This window comes from Zootoca vivipara, chromosome 1, assembly GCF_963506605.1.
Source record: "Zootoca vivipara chromosome 1, rZooViv1.1, whole genome shotgun sequence".
Taxonomy (NCBI): Eukaryota; Metazoa; Chordata; class Lepidosauria; order Squamata; family Lacertidae; genus Zootoca; species Zootoca vivipara.
This window is the reverse complement of record NC_083276.1, coordinates 8,796,681-8,816,890: the sequence shown is the minus strand read 5'-3', so window position 1 is coordinate 8,816,890 and position 20,210 is coordinate 8,796,681. Positions and strand designations below refer to the sequence as shown.

The 20,210-nt window shown below is 46.1% G+C and overlaps 1 protein-coding gene across 7 annotated transcripts in view; it reads right to left on the bottom strand.

Moving 5' to 3' along the window:
• Positions 1–3,025: 3,025 nt before the first annotated feature.
• SYT16 (synaptotagmin 16) overlaps positions 3,026–20,210 on the bottom strand; it is an 83,091-nt gene continuing 65,906 nt past the window's right edge. For all 7 annotated transcript variants that reach the window (XM_060271374.1, XM_060271365.1, XM_060271383.1 and 4 more), the window contains 3 exons: positions 16,559–17,002; positions 13,184–13,373; positions 3,026–8,439 (listed from right to left, as the gene is read on the bottom strand). In XM_060271374.1, the coding sequence (XP_060127357.1) occupies positions 8,126–8,439; positions 13,184–13,373; positions 16,559–17,002 (948 nt within the window). In that variant the 3' untranslated portion in view covers positions 3,026–8,125. The remainder of the gene's footprint in view (positions 8,440–13,183; positions 13,374–16,558; positions 17,003–20,210) is intronic.

Below are 20,210 nucleotides of genomic sequence, written 5' to 3'. Positions count from 1 at the left end.
GCTTGGGACAACACCGCTATTCCACTATTACTCCAACAATGGGGAACTTGTGGCTCTCCAGATGTTGACCTCCAACTCCCATCGCCCAGCATGAGATGATGTGGCTTGTAGTCCATCAATATCTGGAGAGCTTCGGGTTCCCCTTTGTCAGTATAATCCTTCCCTTGGAGACCAGAGGGCAAAGGCCCCAACACTTTCGCTACACGGAAATGCCTGCCATCCGATGCCCCTCTGCAGTTAACTCCAAGCCTTTCCTCCTGACCTTGCGTCACCCAACAGGATCAATGATTGCTTGTTTCTCTCCTCCTCTTAATGACACAAGACTCATTCACAGCCCTCAGAGCCCAGCGCTTCACAGAAATCTATGCCCGCACAACAGATCAATGGCAGGCTAGGGATGCAGGCAGAATACAAACCAGAGACAGTGCCAACGAAGCAGAGGAAATGTTTCTGAAGGTTCACCTCCGCTCCAGATCTCAAAAAGGCGTGATGGGGTGTGGGAAAAGAAAGCACACACAAATTACTGTGCATCTGCAGTTTCCTTTGCTTCAGACAGAAGGGTGATTGCGAGGCATGGTTTTTTACAAGCGCCAGCAGTCACTGGCTTGAAGAGATATGCACAGTTTCTATGAGGAACAGGTGGTAGAATGCAGCTGCTGCATAATCACACGCGTCCTCCCCAAAAGAGCTCATCAATAGTCAATGGGGTGAAGTTAAACATGGGATAAGGAAGAACCCGCAATGATAAATGGCATCACAGATGAAAAGAAGCATAAATGCTGGAAGTGGAAACTGCACTAGCAATCAAGCCAAAAACCTGCTCCAAAAATTCTACCTCATATATGCCCTTTTTAAAAAAAATAAAGAAATCAGCATTAAAGAAATAGGTCGTTCCAGAGTTATATATGTTTCATTTTCACAGAGCTGGAAGGGATCCCGAGGATCATCTAGTCCAACCCCTTGCAAGGCAAGAATATGCAGCTGTCCCATATGGGGATCGAAGCTGCAACCTTGGCTTTATCGGCACCACGCTCTAACCAACTGAGCGATCCAGGCTGAGCTTATTTGTTGGGCATAGCAAGTGGGGAGAGTGTGGGGCACTCATGTCCTGCTTTGGGGCTTCTCAGAGGTATCTGGCTGGCCACTGTGACAACAGAAGAAGTCTGTATTCATTTAAATTTTACTCAAGAGTAGACCCTTTGGAGTTATTTAACCAACTGGATGTGCCAACAACCCTTTAAGCTCCCAGGATTCCTTGGAGAAAGTCGTGTGCGTTAAATGTCCATCGAATGTGCTTTAAATGTATGGTGTTTGTGTGACCCTATTTGTTCTGCGCAGTTCACATAAACCTCTACCATAGCTCAGTGGCAGAATCATGATTTTTCATGTGGAAGGGTCCCAGTTCTATCCTTCTCCAGGTTAAGCGGTCAGGTGGCAGGTGATGGGGAAAGACCCTTCTCTCAGGCATGCGAAGCTGTTGCTAAACAATCCTAGAAGAGATAGACAAAAAGTTCTGGCTCGGCTTCGTATTCCTTTATCAAGATTGGAGGATGGAATGGGATTGATGCTTATCTGCTTAAAACTCTCTTTCCTCTGGGGAAAGAAAATCTTGTAATGCAAACTCCATGCATTACAAGAGTCAGAATTATCCATCTGCATAGCACATTGCTTCATTTTGTTGAGGAGGCTCTAACCAAATAGCAAAAGGATCATTCCTGAATGCCCCCAACCCAAAGAGCGTGCTTTGCAAAGGGAATAATGCAAAGGCACTTTGCTTACCTCTTGACCCAAGAGAAACCAGATAATTGGCCGAGTTCAATGCACAGGCAGAGTCTGTGGATGTCTGCAATTGGGTGCTGTATTTGCATCCCGAAGTCTGTTGTGGCTTTGGCACTCCATGCACACGTCTTCAATTGCTCGTGTTATGCGGCTGCAATACTGGAAAAGTGTGCTGCCACCACTTTGCAGCGATACGAGAGCCCTAACCCAGCCATTTTTGCCCTGCACCGACAGCTTGAGACTCAAACATTTAAGGAAAGGTTCTTTCTAAATCACGAAAGCAAATCCCATGTGCAACTTTTGTTACCTTCCCCAAGCTGTGCAAAGTGGAAATGGTTTCCTCCAAAGGCTTGGTGTGGCCTAGTCACTAAGGGAAGCAATGGATACTGACACTCCCAGTCACTGGAAAGAAAGGACTCAGTTCCATCAATAATAATAATTATTATTTTAAAAAGTGTTTTAAATGCATTATAGCACTGTGACACCAGATGGCGCTATGGAGTTCCGTCTTTCGGTAACATGATTTTCCCCTTCCAAGGTTTACGGTGCGTTTTCCCGAAACATTTTTTATTTATGTGTCTCGATCCAGCCAAAGTCTCTGCAATGTAATCCAAGGAACTGGAGTGATCTCAAATGGCAGTTATTTCTACCTAAGTGCACTTCAGATTGCAACCTAACTAGCAGAGTGGGACTGAATACTAGCTTGTGTGAACAGAGCGGATAAGAGCAGTCAGATCTGGATTTGACTGGCAAAAGAGAGAGGAAGAGAGCATTAGTTTTTAAAAAAGTGCTTGTATTGCTTTGGGAGCAGTACTGTACCCTGTCAACCTCCACATTTGTGAACCCACGAGTTAAACCCACAAACCGCTTCCTGCAACCCCCTTTAACTTTGCTTTGTTGCTTTGAAATTCTCACTGCACAGGAAAGGGAGACAGGAAGTATTTCACTGCTTGGGATCAACACTTTGGACAATTGCGAGTAGTTTCTGAACTCCGCATCAATAAGATCCATCCCTTCTGCATCACTCTTTGGGTGGTTTCGTGCGCGCGCGCACACACACACACTTGCTACAGGTAGGTAGCCGTGTTGGTCTGAGTCGAAGCAAAATAAAAAAATTCCTTCATTAGCACCTTAAAGACCAACTAAGTTTATATTTTGGTATGAGCTTTCGTGTGCATGCACACTTCTTCAGAACACACACACACTTGCTGTAAAGCAGACAGCACTCTACACTTGCACGGGACAGTTAAGAGAAATGTTGCAAGTTTAATGTTGCACATTCAGATGCATCTCACACAAAAGTAAGTATCTGAAAACGGTCAAGGTGTACATTTTGTTTCTATCGGTAAAAACTAAAACAACGCATACATTTAAATCAAGGATATTCTGATGCAAGAACAAAACTACAATTATACAGATTTTAAAAAATAATAATAATTAGGTATTGCCCGTAAACTGTGCTTAATTTATCCTGAAGATTTTGATCCCAATTCTTACCAATCTTACTCTGACGAACTGTGCTTCTGCATTTAGCAAGTCTAAAAAGGGGCTCCTTTGACTGGAAGGAGGAGGGTTGATTCCATGCTCATGCACCCATTACACTGCCATGCTTAGGGACAGGCACGCTGCGCAAGGGACTTCAGGGGTGAACGCTCTTGCAGAGCCATCTACTGACTGAGGACCTTTTCGGCTCCAGTGATCTCTTCCCAGCCCTGCAAGCCAATTTGAGATGCCCTAAGCTCAGCCCTTCTCAATTGCTGGTCACAGGGCTGGCAAAGCTGCTTTCTGCAGGGATTGTGTCCCCCACAGAGAACTTGCCAATCCAACCAGGTCTCCCCACACCTGATATCAAACGCAGCATCGGGTGTGTGGGGCAGGTGGGCATGGTTTGGGGGAAATGTCTTTGCAGGCTGAAATGTGTCCCGTGGGCTGCAGGTTCCCCACCTCTGACATGGAAGAAGCACCCCAAATCCCGCCCCCTGCTGCACTCGCCCCACACATCAGACAATGCTATGGGGCTCATAGGCTGTTTGCTGGCTCTTGGGGCTCCTCCCCAGTGGCCTGGTGCACCCTTCTTGTGGCTGCCACAGGGGCACGAGCCTGCAAATACATGTGACGTTTCCTGGGATGACTACGTCTAACCTCCCAGCGAGCAAATCAGAACGAACACTCCCTTTCTTCCCTGGAAAACCTGTCCAAACAAATTGGGAAAGATGCTAAATAAACACGTCCGGAAGCGACCCTAGGCAAGTGGCAACTCATCACACTTGGTGTGCAGGAGTTATGCAGCATCTCTGTGTGTAGCAAGGTGAGATCGGTGTGTACGAGGTCAGAGCTGTCTTTCCTATTGGGCTTAGTGGTGCATTGCGCCAGGGCGCTGGCCTCTCAGGGGCGCCCCAGCAGGTAAAGGGGAGCTGCGTGGCTTTGCCGGTGGCCTCCCCTTTACCTGCACACCCACCAACTGTGCCCCGTCATCCATATGGCTGACGGGCGTGCAGCTTGCCTCTGCGGGGATCGCTCTCCTCCCGCGGAGGCTTAGGATGGAAGCTGCGCCCCACCAACTACCGGGTATATGGCTGGCTGGCGGGCGTGCAGCTTGCCTCCCAAGCCTCCGTGGGAGGAGAGAGATCCACGCAGAGGCTTGGGAAAAGGTCAACAACTCTGGGAAATGGGGGCACCGGAGGGATCTTTGCACCACGGCGCCAGATATGCTTAAGACAGCCCTGTACGAGGTGCCCGCTTTTCGCTGTGCACACACAACCTTTTATTCTAGACTCAATGGAGACCAAGTATTTGTTTTCTCTTCCACGTGCAATCTAGACCTATTGCATTTTTTAAAAAATCTCTGAACAGCACTTTTGGAGAAGAAGAAGAAGAAGAAGAAGAAGAAGAAGAAGAAGAAGAAGAAGAAGAAGAAGAAGAAGAAGAAGAAGAAGAAGAAGAAGAAGAAGAAGAAGAAGAAGAAGAAGAAGAAGAAGAAGAAGAAGAAGAAGAGGAAGAGTTTGGATTTGATATCCCGCTTTATCACTACCCTAAGGAGTCTCAAAGCAGCTAACATTCTCTTTTCCCTTCCTCCCCCACAACAAACACTCTGTGAGGTGAGTGAGGCTGAGAGACTTCAGAGAAGTGTGACTAGCCCAAGGTCACCCAGCAGCTGCATGTGGAGGAGCGGAGACGCGAACCCAGTTCCCCAGATTACGAGTCTACCGCTCTTAACCACTACACCACACTGGCTCTCTGTTGAAACAGGTTTCAACATGAAAAGCTCGTGGCAGATTGAGTCTGCATTACCATGCAAGTGTGTCCGTTTAAAAAATGATGAAATCCTATGTAAGGCAGTCCCTGCAGTGTGTTGGTGTGTCTATCCAAGCCTGCCCAATGATATGTGAGAGCCATACACCGAGATCATAAGCACCACTTCCTTCTTCATTCACCTGGGGCAGGTTCAGGGATGGAAAGGCATGGATAACCTGCGCAACGGAGGGTTTTCAATTGCTTCTCAAGTAACCGCACTCATCATTGTGGATGGCAGGATCTAGAATCAATCTGCATTGAAAGGAGCCTGTTCAGGACGAGTGGGAACAATTCTGGATTCAAGAAAAAGTTTTTGTGCTGCAAACGAGTGTGTGTGTTCAGCCTTTGCACAGAAATGCCCACCTCTGTGTGCAAAGGCTGGCAAATGAATAATTGGGCCTTTTGCCTTGGAAATTAAGGAGCTGCAGAATGGATTTCAGCCAAAGCCCCTCCCTCAATTAAAAAAAAATTGGGAACCAGCCTTGGTTTTGGCATTCCCACTGGTGGATTTGGCAAGGAAAGAAAACGCAGAGGTCTAAAGACGGACAATGCAAGCCACCTCCTTATAATTGCTGCATCCATCAATTGCTGCATCACATTCTCACGCAACCATTTGAACATTGCGGAGGGTGGGAAGATGAAGGAGTTCTTTGCTCATGTCGGATCCATTGCTATTCTTGGCACATATCCAAGTTTGAGCACAGCCTATAGGCACTTGGAAGTTTAAAGGGGTGGGCGGAATCTACAGCTCTCCCAAAGGTGATCTGTTGGTCCACCTGCTTCAACTCATTGTCATCCCTCAACCCCTTTCCAAGCCTGGAGTTGCAGCAAACGATGTTTTGTCTCAGGAATAGAAACTTAAACCCCAGTTTTTTGGTGTGTTTTTTTTTTTAAAAAAAAAGAATAGATGAGTAATATGCAGTGCTAGACTAATGACCTCATCTGCATAATTTCAAACAAATCTTTCACCCAGCTCCCATCCCTCCATAGTCCTCTGAAATAAAAAGGTGTTAAGGAAAACAAAAACATGAGTTTTGGTTGATCAGTCCCTAAAACCTGCCTATATTCACATGTGATAAGTGTTTTGTTCCTAAGCAGGACAGCCAACTTGAATAAAATATTTGGGGGGGGGGCAGGTAATCTCTGCCCCACATAATCGATCACATTACATGGTGCATGCACAGCATTCGAATGGCAATGCCCACCAAATTTGGGCCCCCCCTCAAATATTTTATTGGGGTGGGAAGCCCCCTCGGCCCCTAGGAGTTGGCTCCTAAGTTCCAAAGTAAAATAAATGCTTGCTTTGTGACAACAGCGTATCTGGCTCTTGGGACCCTCAACTGGCTGTGTCACAGAATTATAGAATTGTAAGGTTGGAAGTGACACCAGAGGTCATCTAGTCCAGCCCCAACAATGCAGGAATCCTAGCTAAAGCATCCCCAAAAGATGGCCATGCACCGAAGGAGTTTGCTTCGCTTACAGGCCACTGGTGCTTAAGGAGGCCATTTTTGCCTGTGCTGGTTTTTCCTGGGCCCTTGTTCCCAAGGTTGGGATTGATTTCAGCTGTTTTTTATTTGGGGGGGGGGGACTAAACTGGTGTTCCGTTGAGTCCTGACCCGATGTACTGCACATGGAGATCCCGCTTCTTTCAGATGATTCTCCTTTCCTCGTGGGAGGTGTAGAGAACGCACCAGTCTAGAAGCTAGACAAAACCTTTGCAGCCTCTGCCCCCAGAAAGGAAACTCCTGGCTCCACTCAGATTCAACAGACTCCATTAACGAAACCATCTATCAGCGAAACCATACAAATGGCACCATCCACACACCCTCCATGTTCTGAGTGCACAAGCCAAGCTTTGCCAGAAGTTAAGCTTTTCTGTGTGGGCTTTGTACCTCAACTTGTTAAAACAAATTTATTTAAGCTTCTAGCCCTCATGGGGATTCTGGGTCTGTGGTCCTCCAAGTATTGTTGGATTGCCATCCCATCATCTCTGATCATTGACTGTGGTTGCTTGGGCTGATTAGAGGTGCAAAAACACATCGGCCACACTCAGTTTAGAAAACAGAGGGACCAAATTTGCAGGAGGCTGAGAAATTAAAAAGGAAGACTTGAGCAGGGTCTAGCAGGGTCAGGCCAGCTTCTACACAGTTATCTACGCCTTCTAGATACTGTCTTTCCCCCCTCCATGGCTTCTACCAAACATTCCCGTCGGAACCATTCATTCTTTCCATTCTTTGCCAAGCAGCCTCTTCCAAACGTCATCTCAGCGACTGCCAGCGTATAAGCAAATTGGGGTTGGGCCAAATGTTCTCCAGCAAGCATTATTTTTGGCGTGGAAAAAGGGGACGGGAGGGTTTCAAAGAGAAAAACTGTACCCTCAAAGCATACTTCTTGCATGACAACTTGCTGCCGATTGCAGCCCCTCTTCCATAGGCCAACCAATCAGATTTGGCTACATGATGGCATCGCCAAAGACAATTTGGAAGCGGGGAATCTCAGGGACTGAAGGCAGCCCCCCAGGCCTTGCAATCTGGTCCTCAAAACTCAATGCCCTGGCCGGAATGCATCCTTTCAACCCTAAAAACGTCTCTTGCTGGTGTGGACAAGGCATCGGAAGGGCTATGTGCTGTGAGTGTCTAGAAATTCAGCCTACTGGACAAATGAAACATTTAACTCCATTGCCCGCCCCCCCAAATTTTGCCTCTGGCCCTGCTCAGCAGTGGCATGTGGCCCTCGGGAGGTTGCCGAGAGCAGGAGGCGGCCCTAGGAGCAGAAAAGGTTCATCAGCCCTGGCCTACTTCTCTGAGGGGCCGGATCCGAGTGCCAATCCTGCTCTGCCTTTGCCAATGGCATGGCTGTCACTTTGCGAGATCTTTTGGGGAGGGGGGGGAGTGCAAGTACGACCGTGACTAGTAGAGATCATCGGATGTCCAGTTCATAGCAGGAACTTGGCAGTCCTTCGTGTTTCAAACGCCGGGGAGGGTTGGCCTACCCCTCTGGGCCTCGGGTGGAGACAACCACCATGCCGGGACCTCGGAGGCTTAGGATTCCCTTAGGATTCCAGGAGAGTATGCCAGCGGCACACTTGCTGAGCCTTGCATTCCTTCATCTCCTGCCAGTGGCTCAGCTCTTCTTCCCCGCTACTGTTCTGCCCCATGGAGAGCCAGCCGATCATCTCCTTGCGCTTGATGCTGCGGCGGTTGTAGACGGAGATCATCAGCGTGACGTCCGACAGCTGGAACAAGGCAACCTGGAAGACGAAAGTCTCTTTGTAGACGGGATTCGGCTGCCCCCGGCGGAGGGAGGTCTTGCAGCGGGACATCTCCTGGCCAACGGAGTTGAGGAGGCAGAGCTTTCCGTAAGTGTCTGTAGGGCAAAAATGAACATGTAAAGAAAGGGGAAGGGACAGGTTATTGCAGGGGTGAGCAACCTTTTTTCAGCCGTGGACCGGTCCACCGTCCCTCAGACCATGTGGTGGGCCGGACTATATTTTGAAAAAAAATATGAACGAATTCCTAGGCCCCACAAATAACCCAGAGATGCATTTTAAATAAAAGCACACATTCTACTTATGTAAAAACACCAGGCAGGCCCCACAAATAACCCAAAGATGCATTTTAAATAAAAGGACACATTCTACTCATGTAAAAACATGCTGATTCCCAGACCGTCTGCAGGCCGGATTTAGAAGGCGATTGGGCTGCATCCGGGCCCCAGGCCTTAGGTTGCCTACCCCCAGGTTATTCTTTCTAAATATGTAATTTATAGAATCTTAAGAGCTGGAAGGGACCCAAGGGCTATCTATTCCAACCCCCCACAATGCAGGTATGATATGATAATACATGATATGATGATATGATGGTGGACTTGAAGGTTTTTAAGCAGAGGTTGGATGGCCATCTGTCATGGATGCTTTAGCTGAGATTCCTGCATTGCAGGGGGTTGGACTAGATGACCCTCGGGGTCCCTTCCAACTTTACAATGTAAGCACTAGGTCAGTGGCTTATCTCTGTTTTGAAGCTACCCCGCAGGGCTGTTTTGGAGATAAACAGCCACTTTTTAACCAGGAAGAATGGCCACAATACTAACCTGAATATCATGGACAGAATCAACACCAAACATCAACAGCCCAGTTTGAACGTGTTGAAATTAACGAACCTAGCTTTCGTTAGGTCTGCTTTGCGTGGAATTTAGCCGAGTACAGCTGGAATGGCAACCCTCAATCTTCCCCTGAGAGCATCCCGCTCCTTTCTCTTTGTGACACGCTCTTTTCCACACCTCTGCGCCTGAGATATAAGGCGCAATGTCTCACTTCTGGCGCGAAAACACTCGTTATACGGCTCAGAAGCAAGGAGTTCCTCTCCAGGCAGCCTCCCTCTTCTGCCACTGCTCCTGTCATTCGTGTGTGTATTCCTGTGTTTCTGTGCATGTTTGAATGAACAGCCTTCAGACATTTTGCTACAAGTTCTAGGATGAACACATCAGCGTACCTGAGCGTGCATTTGTGAAACATGCAGGCAAGCCTCCCCCAGACGTGTAATTCTATTACGTATGTTCGTTTGAATATTGTGATATTTTTTTATTCAGCTGCATTTTAAAGTCTGCTCTTATTGCTTTTTAAATGACTATTTTATACTATTTTATGTAAACCGCTTAAGGGTGGGGTTCCCCCCCCCAATGACATAAAAATCTAAATAGACAAGACACAAAGCGATTTGGGAAATGAGAGAGCAATCTCTTTTAGGGTTGTCTTTTAGTGTTTTATTTATTGTAGTAGTAATTATTTATTTATTTATTTATTTATTTATTTATTTATTTATACCCCACCCATCTGGCTGGGCTTCCCCAGCCACTCTGGGCTGCTTCCAACAAAATATTAATATACAATCATCTATTAAACATTAAAAGCTTCCCTAAACAGGGCTGCCTTCAGATGTCTTTTAAAAGTCTGATAGTTGTTGTTCTCTTTGACATCCGGTGGGAGGGCGTTCCACAGGGTGGGTGCCACCACCCAGCAGGCCCTCTGCCTGGCTCCCTGCAACTTGGCTTCTCGCAGTGAGGGACCGAGGCCGTTTAGGGCTTTAAAGGTCAGCACCAACGCTTTGAATTGTGCTCGGAAACGTCCTGGGAACCAATGTAGGTCTTTCAAGACCAATGTTATGTGGTCTCGGCGGCCGCTCCCAGTCACCAGTCTAGCTGCCGCATTCTGGATTAGTTGTAGTTTCCGGGTCAGCTTCAAAGGTAGCCCCACATTGTAGCTGATTTTCCCCTGGCAGCATGGAGTTTTCAGGTTCACTCTTCCCAGGAAAGATGCGCTCAGTGTGCCCCCTTTAAGATACGAGGGTTGGACCCCATCGCTGCACACACTCACACTCACACACCAGTCCTTGCTAGTTATCTGGCTGTTCGGTCCTCTAGTGTTGAACTCGGACTTGGGAGACCAGGGTTCAAATCCCCATTTAGTGGCTGCCAACAGTACGTCTCTGAGCACAATTCAAAGTGTTGGTGCTGACCTTTAAAGCCCTAAATGGCCTCGGCCCAGTATACCTGTAGGAGCGTCTCCACCCCCATCGTCCAGCCCGGACACTGAGGTCCAGCACCGAGGGCCTTCTGGCAGTTCCCTCACTACAAGAATTGAAGTTACACGGAACCAGGCAGAGGGCCTTCTCGGTGGTAGCGCCCGCCCTGTGGAACGCCCTCTCATCAGATGTCCAGGAAATAAACAACTATCTGACTTTTAGAAGACATCTGAGGGCAGCCCTGTTTAGGGAAGTTTTTTAAGTTTGATGTTTTATTGTGTTTTTAATATTCTGTTGGGAGCCGCCCAGAGTGGCTGGGGAAACCAGATGGGTGGGGTATAAATAAATAAATAAATAAATAAATAAATAAATAAATAATCATTATCATTATTATTGCCATAAAGCTCACCTAGTGGCCTTGGGGTGGTCATTGTTTCTCAGCCTAACCTACCTCATAGGGTTGTTGTGGGGATCAAAAAAAATTTTTCGGGGGGGGGGGACATTTACGGCACCTTGACATCCTTGGAGGCAAATGTGGGATACAAAAGCAATTACAATAATAAATCAGTACTTCCGCTGTCCTTCACCCTCAGATTACTTGTTGATTTAAAAATGTACATACTGTTCCCATTTCAGGTCAGAAGAAAAACAAGAACATGGAAAATAATTTGCTGCCCCTCTCTATGGAAATGCATAGGAGGTGACCAAGATGATCAAGAGTCTGGCAACGGTTGAGGGAGCTTAGCCTGGAAAAGAGGGGACTGAGAGGGGATATGAGATCCATCTCCATATATCTCAAGGGCTGTCACATGGAAGATGGAGCGAGCTTGTTTTCTCCTGCCCTGGAGGGTAGGACTCGAACACATGGCTTCAAGTTGCAAGAAAGGGGATTCTGACTAAACATCAGGAAGAACTTTCTGACAATAAGAGCCGTTCGGCAGTGGAACAAATTCCCGCGGGAGGCGGTGGACTCTCCTTCCTTGGAGGTATTTAAGCAGAGGTTGGATGGCCATCTGTCATGGATGCTTCAGTTGAGATCCCTGCATTGCAGGGGGTTGGACTAGATGACCCTCAGGGTCCCTTCCAACTCCACAGTTCTAGGATTCTATGATTCAGCCACCTGGATAATTAACACAATTTATGGTACTTCCCAAGGAATAAGAGGCCTTGAAAGCTGCAGTCGGAAGTTCTGCAAGTTAGCATGACGGAGCTTGCTTCTCACCAGCACGAACCATTGACTGGGGCTCAGTGCTAAGCCCATGGCTTGTTAATGAGACACAAAAAGGCGTCTCCAAGTGCTACTGATACTGTCGACTCCTACAGGGTGTGATCGGCCCAAGCAAAAACCAAACAAACCATAAAATAAATGGAGGAAAGGGAACTTGCTTTGCAGGGCGGAGGCCAAAGCTCAGCTGACGAGAATTGTTAAATCATTTCACTATCAGCGGTGCGACAGGACAACCGACCCCTGTTTGCTATGCTCCTCCTATGTCACTAGGAAACCTTCCCTGAAAAGCAGCGCCCTATCCAATAGAAACCTAGGAAGCATCGCTTCTCATGAGTGTCACCTATTTATTTCGCCCTGTTGCTGCCTCCAATCAAACGGGTGTCGCAAGTTTTTTTTTCCAGGCAACACAATAAACCTGCACAAGAAGGCGTTGTTTTCTGTTCCGCTGTTTCCATTCTGCTGCAGTTCGTCTTCCGCCAAAAACTCTATTATTTTCCTCGATGTCCTTTGCGGCAAAATTGTGTGACTTTCATAATTAGCAAAGTCATGTCCTCAAAACATTATTCCACCCCGTTCATTTCAATGCAATGGAAATGCAATTCAAATTGAGGGGGGGTGGCGTAATTAATTACGTTTTGTTTGCAGACTGAAGGCCACTGGTTGTATTTGCTGGACTGATTTCTGTCCCAGACATGGAAAAAAACCAACATAATTTCCAGCCTGTTTCTGTTTCAATCGGAATCCTTAGACATTTTTAGGTGCGAGCGGGGATGTGTGAACACGCCCTCAAGCACAAATCTCTCTTTGAAATTGCCTTCCACTGTCTGGAGAAATATCTCCAGCTTTATTTATTATACCCCTTCTTTCTATATAAAATGCTCAGGGCAACTCGATGGCAGCCCCTCTGCCCCTGACCGCAAACTTCTGAATTCAAGCCCAGCCACATCTGCTAAGCTAGGAGATTCTGCATGCTGGCTCATAGCTGCCAAGTCTCCCATATTCCCCGGGAAATCCCCGTTTTCCAGCTGTTCCTAGCTGAAAAAAACGGATTTTTTTTTGTTTTTTCCCAGTTTATTCTGGCGCGGCGGCCATTTTGGAACTGAGTGGAGCATGCTCAGAAGCGACTTTTGATGCTTCTCTGCCCTGTTCCAAAATGGTTGCAGTGTGACGTCTGGCGCGGCGGCCATTTTGGAACTGGGCAAAGCAGCATCAAAAGTCACTTCTGAGCATGCTCCGCCCAGTTCCAAAATGGCAGCAGTGCCACTTCCGGTCTGCTACTTCTGGCCCGGTCCCTTATTTCTCCGACAGCAACCTGGCAGGTATGATGCTGGCTACAAAAACAAAACAAAACGTTTTTACATACCAGGTGGCCTGTTAATAGCCAGGTTCCGGAAGTGGCTGCCTTTGATCATTTCGACTGACAGCCGCCCCGTCGTGGCATTGTAGGATAGTCCCACCAACAGCTCCGGTACCCCTCCGTGCGACAGGGACTGGGTTGAAGAAGCACTGTCGCTGTGAGAGATGGCCGAGAGACTCATCTGGGAGCCTCCACTCTGTTGGGAAATGATGCATAATGAATTGAAAAAAATGTTTAATAGTACTTTCCCCTCAAAACCCAGAATCCTTTCTATTGGGGATAATTCAGACTAAAATTCCCTAGTGTTCAAAAAAAGGTTATTTGTGTACACTACTACCACGGCCTGTGGGGACCCAGGTGGCGCTGTGGTTAAACCACTGAGCCTAGGGCTTGCTGATCAGAAGGTCGGCGTTCGAATCCCTGTGACGGGGTGAGCTCCCGTTGCTCGGTCCCAGCTCCTGCCAACCTAGCAGTTCGAAAGCACATCAAAATGCAAGTAGATAAATAGGAACCGCTATAGCGGGAAGGTAAACGTCGTTTCCATGTGCTGCTCTGGTTTGCCAGAAGCGGCTTTGTCATGCTGGCCACATGACCTGGAAGCTGTACGCCGGCTCCCTCGGCCAATAATGCGAGATGAGCGCGCAACCCCAGAGTCGGTCACGACTGGACCTGATGGTCAGGGGTCCCTTTACCTACCGCGGCCTGTGTTTTGTTAGCCCCAAAATGGAAAACGAGCGAGGTCCCAACCAAAGAAGAATGGCAACTTAAGTTGACGGAATATGCAAAACTTGCAGATGTAACATACAGAATAAGAGAGCAAGAAGAAGAGAAGGTTGGAAAACATTTATTGAATCTATGGGAAATAACTGTGTACAGCTGAAAATGCTGGCAGCGTTAAGATAAATTCAGCAGTGTAAATAAGTTATGATGGATGCAATAATGGAATGCTGAATGGTTTAGTTTCTGTAAAATATGCAGGGATTTATGATATGCAAAATGAAGTATGGAAAGAGAAGAAGGGAAGTCATGGATTTTTTAAGGATGCAAAAATGAGTACCCGTACTTTAAATTGTAAAACAGAAAACGTGTGTGTGTGTGTAAAAAATAAATAAATTTAATAATGTCAGAAGAAGAAAAAAGAGTTAGCCATGTCCGCAGAATGGAGATGTCCATCTCGTTTCTACACGCAGCCTAAGATTTAGGGAAGGCAGCCCTGTTTAGGGAAGTTTTTAATGTGTGACATTTTAATGTATTTTTAATCTTTGTTGTAAGCCGCCCAGAGTGGCTGGGGAAACCCAGCCAGTTGGGCGGGGTACCAATAATAAATTATTATTATTATTATTATTATTATTATTATTATTAGCCAATGCAATTGCTAAGAAGAGCAATTCACAGGTTTCTCTACACACACACTTCCATCTGACTCTATCTCATGAGGAGCCCCTATCTCAATACCAGTTGTTGGGGAACACAAGCAGGAGTGAGCCGTTGGGCTCTCAGGTCCTCCTCGTGGGCTTCCCAAAGCCATCTGCTTGGCCACTGTAAGAAACAGGATGTCGGACTCGGACAGCATTTGGCCAGATTCAGCCAGGTGTCTATAAACACCTCCTTTACAGCAACCTCAAGCCAACCGAGGTCCAAATTGGAGCCTGACATAAAGGAATCTGACAGTAAACTAGTTTAGCTAGCCTCCGCGCTTGCACCTGCCACTTTTAAACGGCTGCCGGTGACTCAGGCTGCAAATAGAAGCTACATTCATGCGCTTAACACAAAAGGACAGCAGGTTGCAGGTTTGATCCCCGTACGGGAGAGCTGCATATTCCTGCGTTGCAGGGGGTTGGTCAAGATGATCTGCGGGATCCCTTCCAACCATAGCTGCCAAGTTCCGGCCTGAGAAATGAGGGACTGGACCGGAAGTAGCAGACCGGAAGTATCGCTGCCGCCATTTTGGAACTGGGCGGAGCATGCTCAGAAGCTACTTTTGATGCTGCTCTGCCCTGTTCCAAAATGGCCGCCGCACCAGAAGTCGCGCTGCAGCCTTTTTGGAACTGGGCAAAGCAGCATCAAAAGTCGCTTCTGAGCATGCTCCGCCCAGTTCCAAATTGGCCGCCACGCCAGAATAAACCGGGGGGGGGGGGGGAATCCAAAACCATAAGGGAGGAAAAACACAGTGGTCGGGCTGAGTCCAGCCCAAAGGCCAGGCGGAACAACTCCGTCTTGCAGGCCCTGCGGAAAGATGTCAAATCCCGCAGGGCCCTGGTCTCCTGTGAGAGAGCGTTCCACCAAGTCGGGGCGAGTACTGAAAATGCCCTGGCCCTAGTTGAGGCCTTTCTGAACTTTCGCCTCAGAGGATGGCAAGGAGAGAAGCAATTCAAAAAAGCAGCGGTCAAGGACCCATGTGTGAGGGGCTAGGAAGAGAAGATCTCCCTGGATGGGAAGCTGGGAAAAGGAAGGGAAGCTTCCAAGTGAGAGATGGGAGGGTCCACCCCCTTCTATGTGAGACAAGGATTAAGACTGGCTTTCGAGAGAAGGAATTGTATTTTTCTCTGCACTCTCTCTCTCTCTCTCTCTCTCTCTCTCTCTTATTTAGATTAGTTTGGCTTTAAAAAATAGATTTTATTGACATTTGAAAAATAATACAAAGATTTATTTCAAATATCTTTGTATCAAGACCAAAAAACTAATCTAAATAAAGACAGAAGAAGATGCAGAAAAAAGAAAAAGAGAATGAAAAAAGGAGAACTTTCAATTCTTCGTCTGTCAGCTATAAGTAGAAAATTAGTCAGCACATCCACTCCAAGATAACACCCAACAAATCCACTTTTTATAAACCAATATTACTACCTTCAGTCCTCAAACCCAAATATTGTAAGTTGCTGTTGTTATTTGAATTCATAACCTGCCCTATACCCACAGATCTCAGAGCTGTTCACAGGATAAAATTGAATTAAGTTGGAGACGTGATTGTACTGGACTATGTATTTTAAATGTTTGAAAATGATGCCAATAAAGGTTTTGATTGATTGATTGATTGATAAAATCGGAATATAAAACCACAAAGTACATAATCAAAATAAAAACAACAAAAACCCAAAAACACCCCCCAACACATTTTAGAAGGGCACAGGATGTCAATCAAATCAACCAAAGACCTGGTTAAAGAGGAAGGTTTTTGCCTAAAGGTGTATAATGACGGCACCAGGCGAACTTCCCTGGGGAGAGCGTTCCACAGATGGGGAAGCCACTGCAAAAAGTCTATATGTGGTTAGATTACCGTAGTTTGTTATTTATTGTATTGCATGATGAAAAGTCTCGAGAAAATTTATGGGAAACCAAAAACAAAAGCAGCGTTAGGTGGCTTCTTCCAGCCTAAAAACTTACACACAAGTTGCTCCGCGGCTCAAGGACTAGCGTGACCTTCATTTCTCCTTCCTGGTTCAGGTGGCTGAGATAAAACAGGTGTTCCCCCATCATCCTCTCCTTGATCATTTTGCGCACAGAGTAGAGCCGGAACCGGAGGGCGTAGCTGCTCAGCTCCTCGGGCGCCAACTTGCTGAAGGTCACCTTGTCCTTGAACCCGGGGCTGGGGCCCCGCTGGACGCTCGTCTTCCCTCTCTGCTTCTTGCTGGGCATCAGGACCACGTGCACCTGCCAGGAGCTGGCTCCGCTGCGGTCCTTGTCGGGGATCTCCTTTGCCTCCAGGACGGTCACCAGCAGCTTTTGGCTCGAGGGCTTGTACTCAAAGAGCACATCCAGGTCGCCGCATTTGGAAATTGGCACATGGCTGCTTGGGGGAGCTGGAAGGGCACTCGCTCCTTCGTGATCCTGCGGAGGAGATATATAAATGCGGGTGGGGGAAAAAGTGATAATAATATTATAATAATAATTTCTTATTTATACCCCGTCGATCTGGCTGGGTTTCCCCAGCCACTCTGGGCGGCTCCCAACAGAATATTAAACAGAATAAAACACCAAATTTGGGTTTAAAAGATATAACAAAAGAAAAGTTCTGCAGTTCTCACTGTGGCCAACTATACAGGTGAAACTCAGAAAATTAGAATATCATCGAAAAGTGCATTTATTTAAGTAATGTAACTTTTTTTTTTTTTTTTTACAAATGCTTTCTTTTGGAAATTCCACAGTAATAAAACAAATAATTACAATAATACAAAAATAAACATTGCTATTACATTTCATTAATTATATTCCATTTATAATTGACCCGTCTAACGACAAATAATTACAATTACAACAAATAAAGGCTTGACATATCTTGCTTTGCATGTCATGCATCTATCTCATATATTGGTTTCACCTTTTAAATTGCGTTACTGAAATAAATGAACTTTTCGACGATATTCTAATTTTCCAAGTTTCACCTGTATATCCTCCATCATTTCTCTGATGAAAATAGGGATGTCCTGTTGCATTATTATTATTATTATTATTATTATTATTATTATTATTATTATTATTACCCCGCCCATCTGACTGGGTTCCCCCAGCCACTCTGGGAGGCTTCCAACATATATAAAAACACAATAAAACATTGGAAATTAATAAACTTCCCTATACAGGGCTGTCTTCAGATGTCTCCTAAAGGTGGTATAGTTACTTATCTCCTTGGCTCAGGGGTCTCATACCCTCCAATGTTTCTCTGATGAAAATAGGGATGTCCTAGCATAGCGTCCAACATTTCTGCCATGGAATTCTACTCAATATTGATCCAGAGTAGATTCCTTTTAAAAAAAAAAAAATATTTTTATTAATTTTCCAATTAAAACCAATTATATCACATTCAATATTTCAAATTATACACATATATATATCAATCAAACCGAATGTTATGCCAAATCATCTAAAGAATTTTTTATTTGGGTTCCCATGCTTCAAGAAATTGGGAATTCCTCGCAACTGTCCACTGCCGTCTTTTTTCTAAAGTTCAAATCGTCCTCCAAGTTCATAATAATCCAGATCTTCCCCTTACAGTCACATAGATGTTTTCCACTTTCATCCGATTGTTTCCCAGCCGCTGAGATAAATATCAAACCAAGTTTCACAGATGTTCTTTCTCCTGTGTGAGTTAATCAGTCCAGCCTCCCCATAAATCTTCTTAATGGAGCTCCTTGTTGCGTCGAAGCAGCCCGAAGCAGCGCCATCTCAAAAAGCTCAAATCACTTTCGCTTTCTCTCATAGCCATGAAGATTCACGATCATTATAGAATTTACAGCTTTTTCAGGCAGGAGACCCAAACATCAAACCATAAACTCTTGGTAAATTAATGGATCTCCTTGCCCTATAGCTGAACTTAGCTTCAGGTCGCTGCTCCAATTTAAAGTGCGTCACAACTCATAAATCCTCCGAGCGCGTCCAGAACCCCTTCCGCCCGACTAGGGGGAGGCTTTTCTCATCGGCAACTCCACATCTTTAAAAAAATATGTTCAGTAACAACAGTTATAAAGTTCAACTCACACAGTCTTTTGCTTCTCTTTCACTCCAAACAAGCCAGGACATCGCGTCCGGGAAGGTACGATGCAGCAATATGAAGGGAAAAAAAATAAAAACTCACTTCCCTTATCGCTCCGTCCCCATCAATCCTTCTTCCAGATGCAGTGCAATCTTTGACTCCTCTCCTTTCAGCAGCATAAATTTCTCAGCAGTAAACAGCGCTTCTTCCCCTCCTTCTGAAGTATGTCCATAGATTTAAGCCTAATTATCTTCTTTAACCATGGAAATCCCCGCCATGCAGATTAGCGTCCGGGAGTCCTGGCCCTCGTAAGTGCTCAGCCCAAGCTCCCCCCACTCCAAAAACAGTCGGAGTGGGTCAGGGGGCATCGCAGGCCAGCGGCCCCTCTCCGTAACCCCCGGAGAGGGTAGGGGGTTGCCATTTACTCCCCTAGCAACCGCCAAATTCCTTACGAAGGTCAGAGAGATGGAAAACAGGTCCGCCATTCCTGCAGGCGGAAACCGGAACCCCCGATCCAGAGTAGATTCCAATGTATAAGTTAGCAGAGTAAAAACTTAAACGTGTTTCAGGATTCCCCCCCAAAATAGACCAGAGGCAATTAATATTTCATCCAACAGAGCTTTACTGCCATCTCCAACTCCTCGAAAGATTCCATCAACGGTGTCTCCAAAAATTTTTACACATCACTTGGGAAGACAGGCGAACTAATATCAGTGTACTGGAAGAAGCAAAGATCACCAGTGTTGAAGCAATGATTCTTCAACATCAACTTCCTTGGACTGGTCATGTTGTGCGGATGCCTGATGATCATCTTCCAAAGCAACTACTCTATTCCAAACTTAAAAATGGTAAGCGTAATGCTGGTGGTCAACAAAAGAGGTTTAAACAGTGTCTCAAGGCAAATCTTAAAAAATTTAGTATAAACACTGACAACTAGGAAACACTGGCCTGTGAGCGCTCCAGTTGGAGAACAGCCGTTACCAAAGGTGTCATGGGCTTTGAAGAAACTCGATCTCAGGACGCAAGGGAGAAATGTGCTAAGAGGAAGGCACGCTTGGCAAATCCACACCGTGATCAACTCCCGCCTGGAAACCAATGTCCCCACTGTGGAAGGACGTGTGGATCCAGAATTGGCCTCCACAGTCACTTACGGTCCCATTGTTAAAACCGTGTTTATGGAAGACAATCTTACTCGGCTACAAGTGATCGCCAAAGAAGAATAAGACTGTTACTGGAGGCAAATGAGCATAATGGTCACAAATCCAATACATTCAGGATTGGTCCTGTCCATAAGAAATCCAGTTGCAACAGACTTAACTTAAACTTACAATAACTTATAATAAGTCTAAACCTTAACACTAAGCATACTATGTACAGAACACCACACCAGAAGGAAGAGGGATAGAAAGTGAAAGTGAAACCCAGCCTCCTTCTGACCTCACTTTTATGGTCAGCATGACCTTGACAGAGAAGAGATAAGAGAACCAGTTTAAACCAGCTTCTCTGAAGGAATAACCCAAACATCATGAACCTTCTGCTTGTTTCTTTCACACAGAGAAGCTTCCA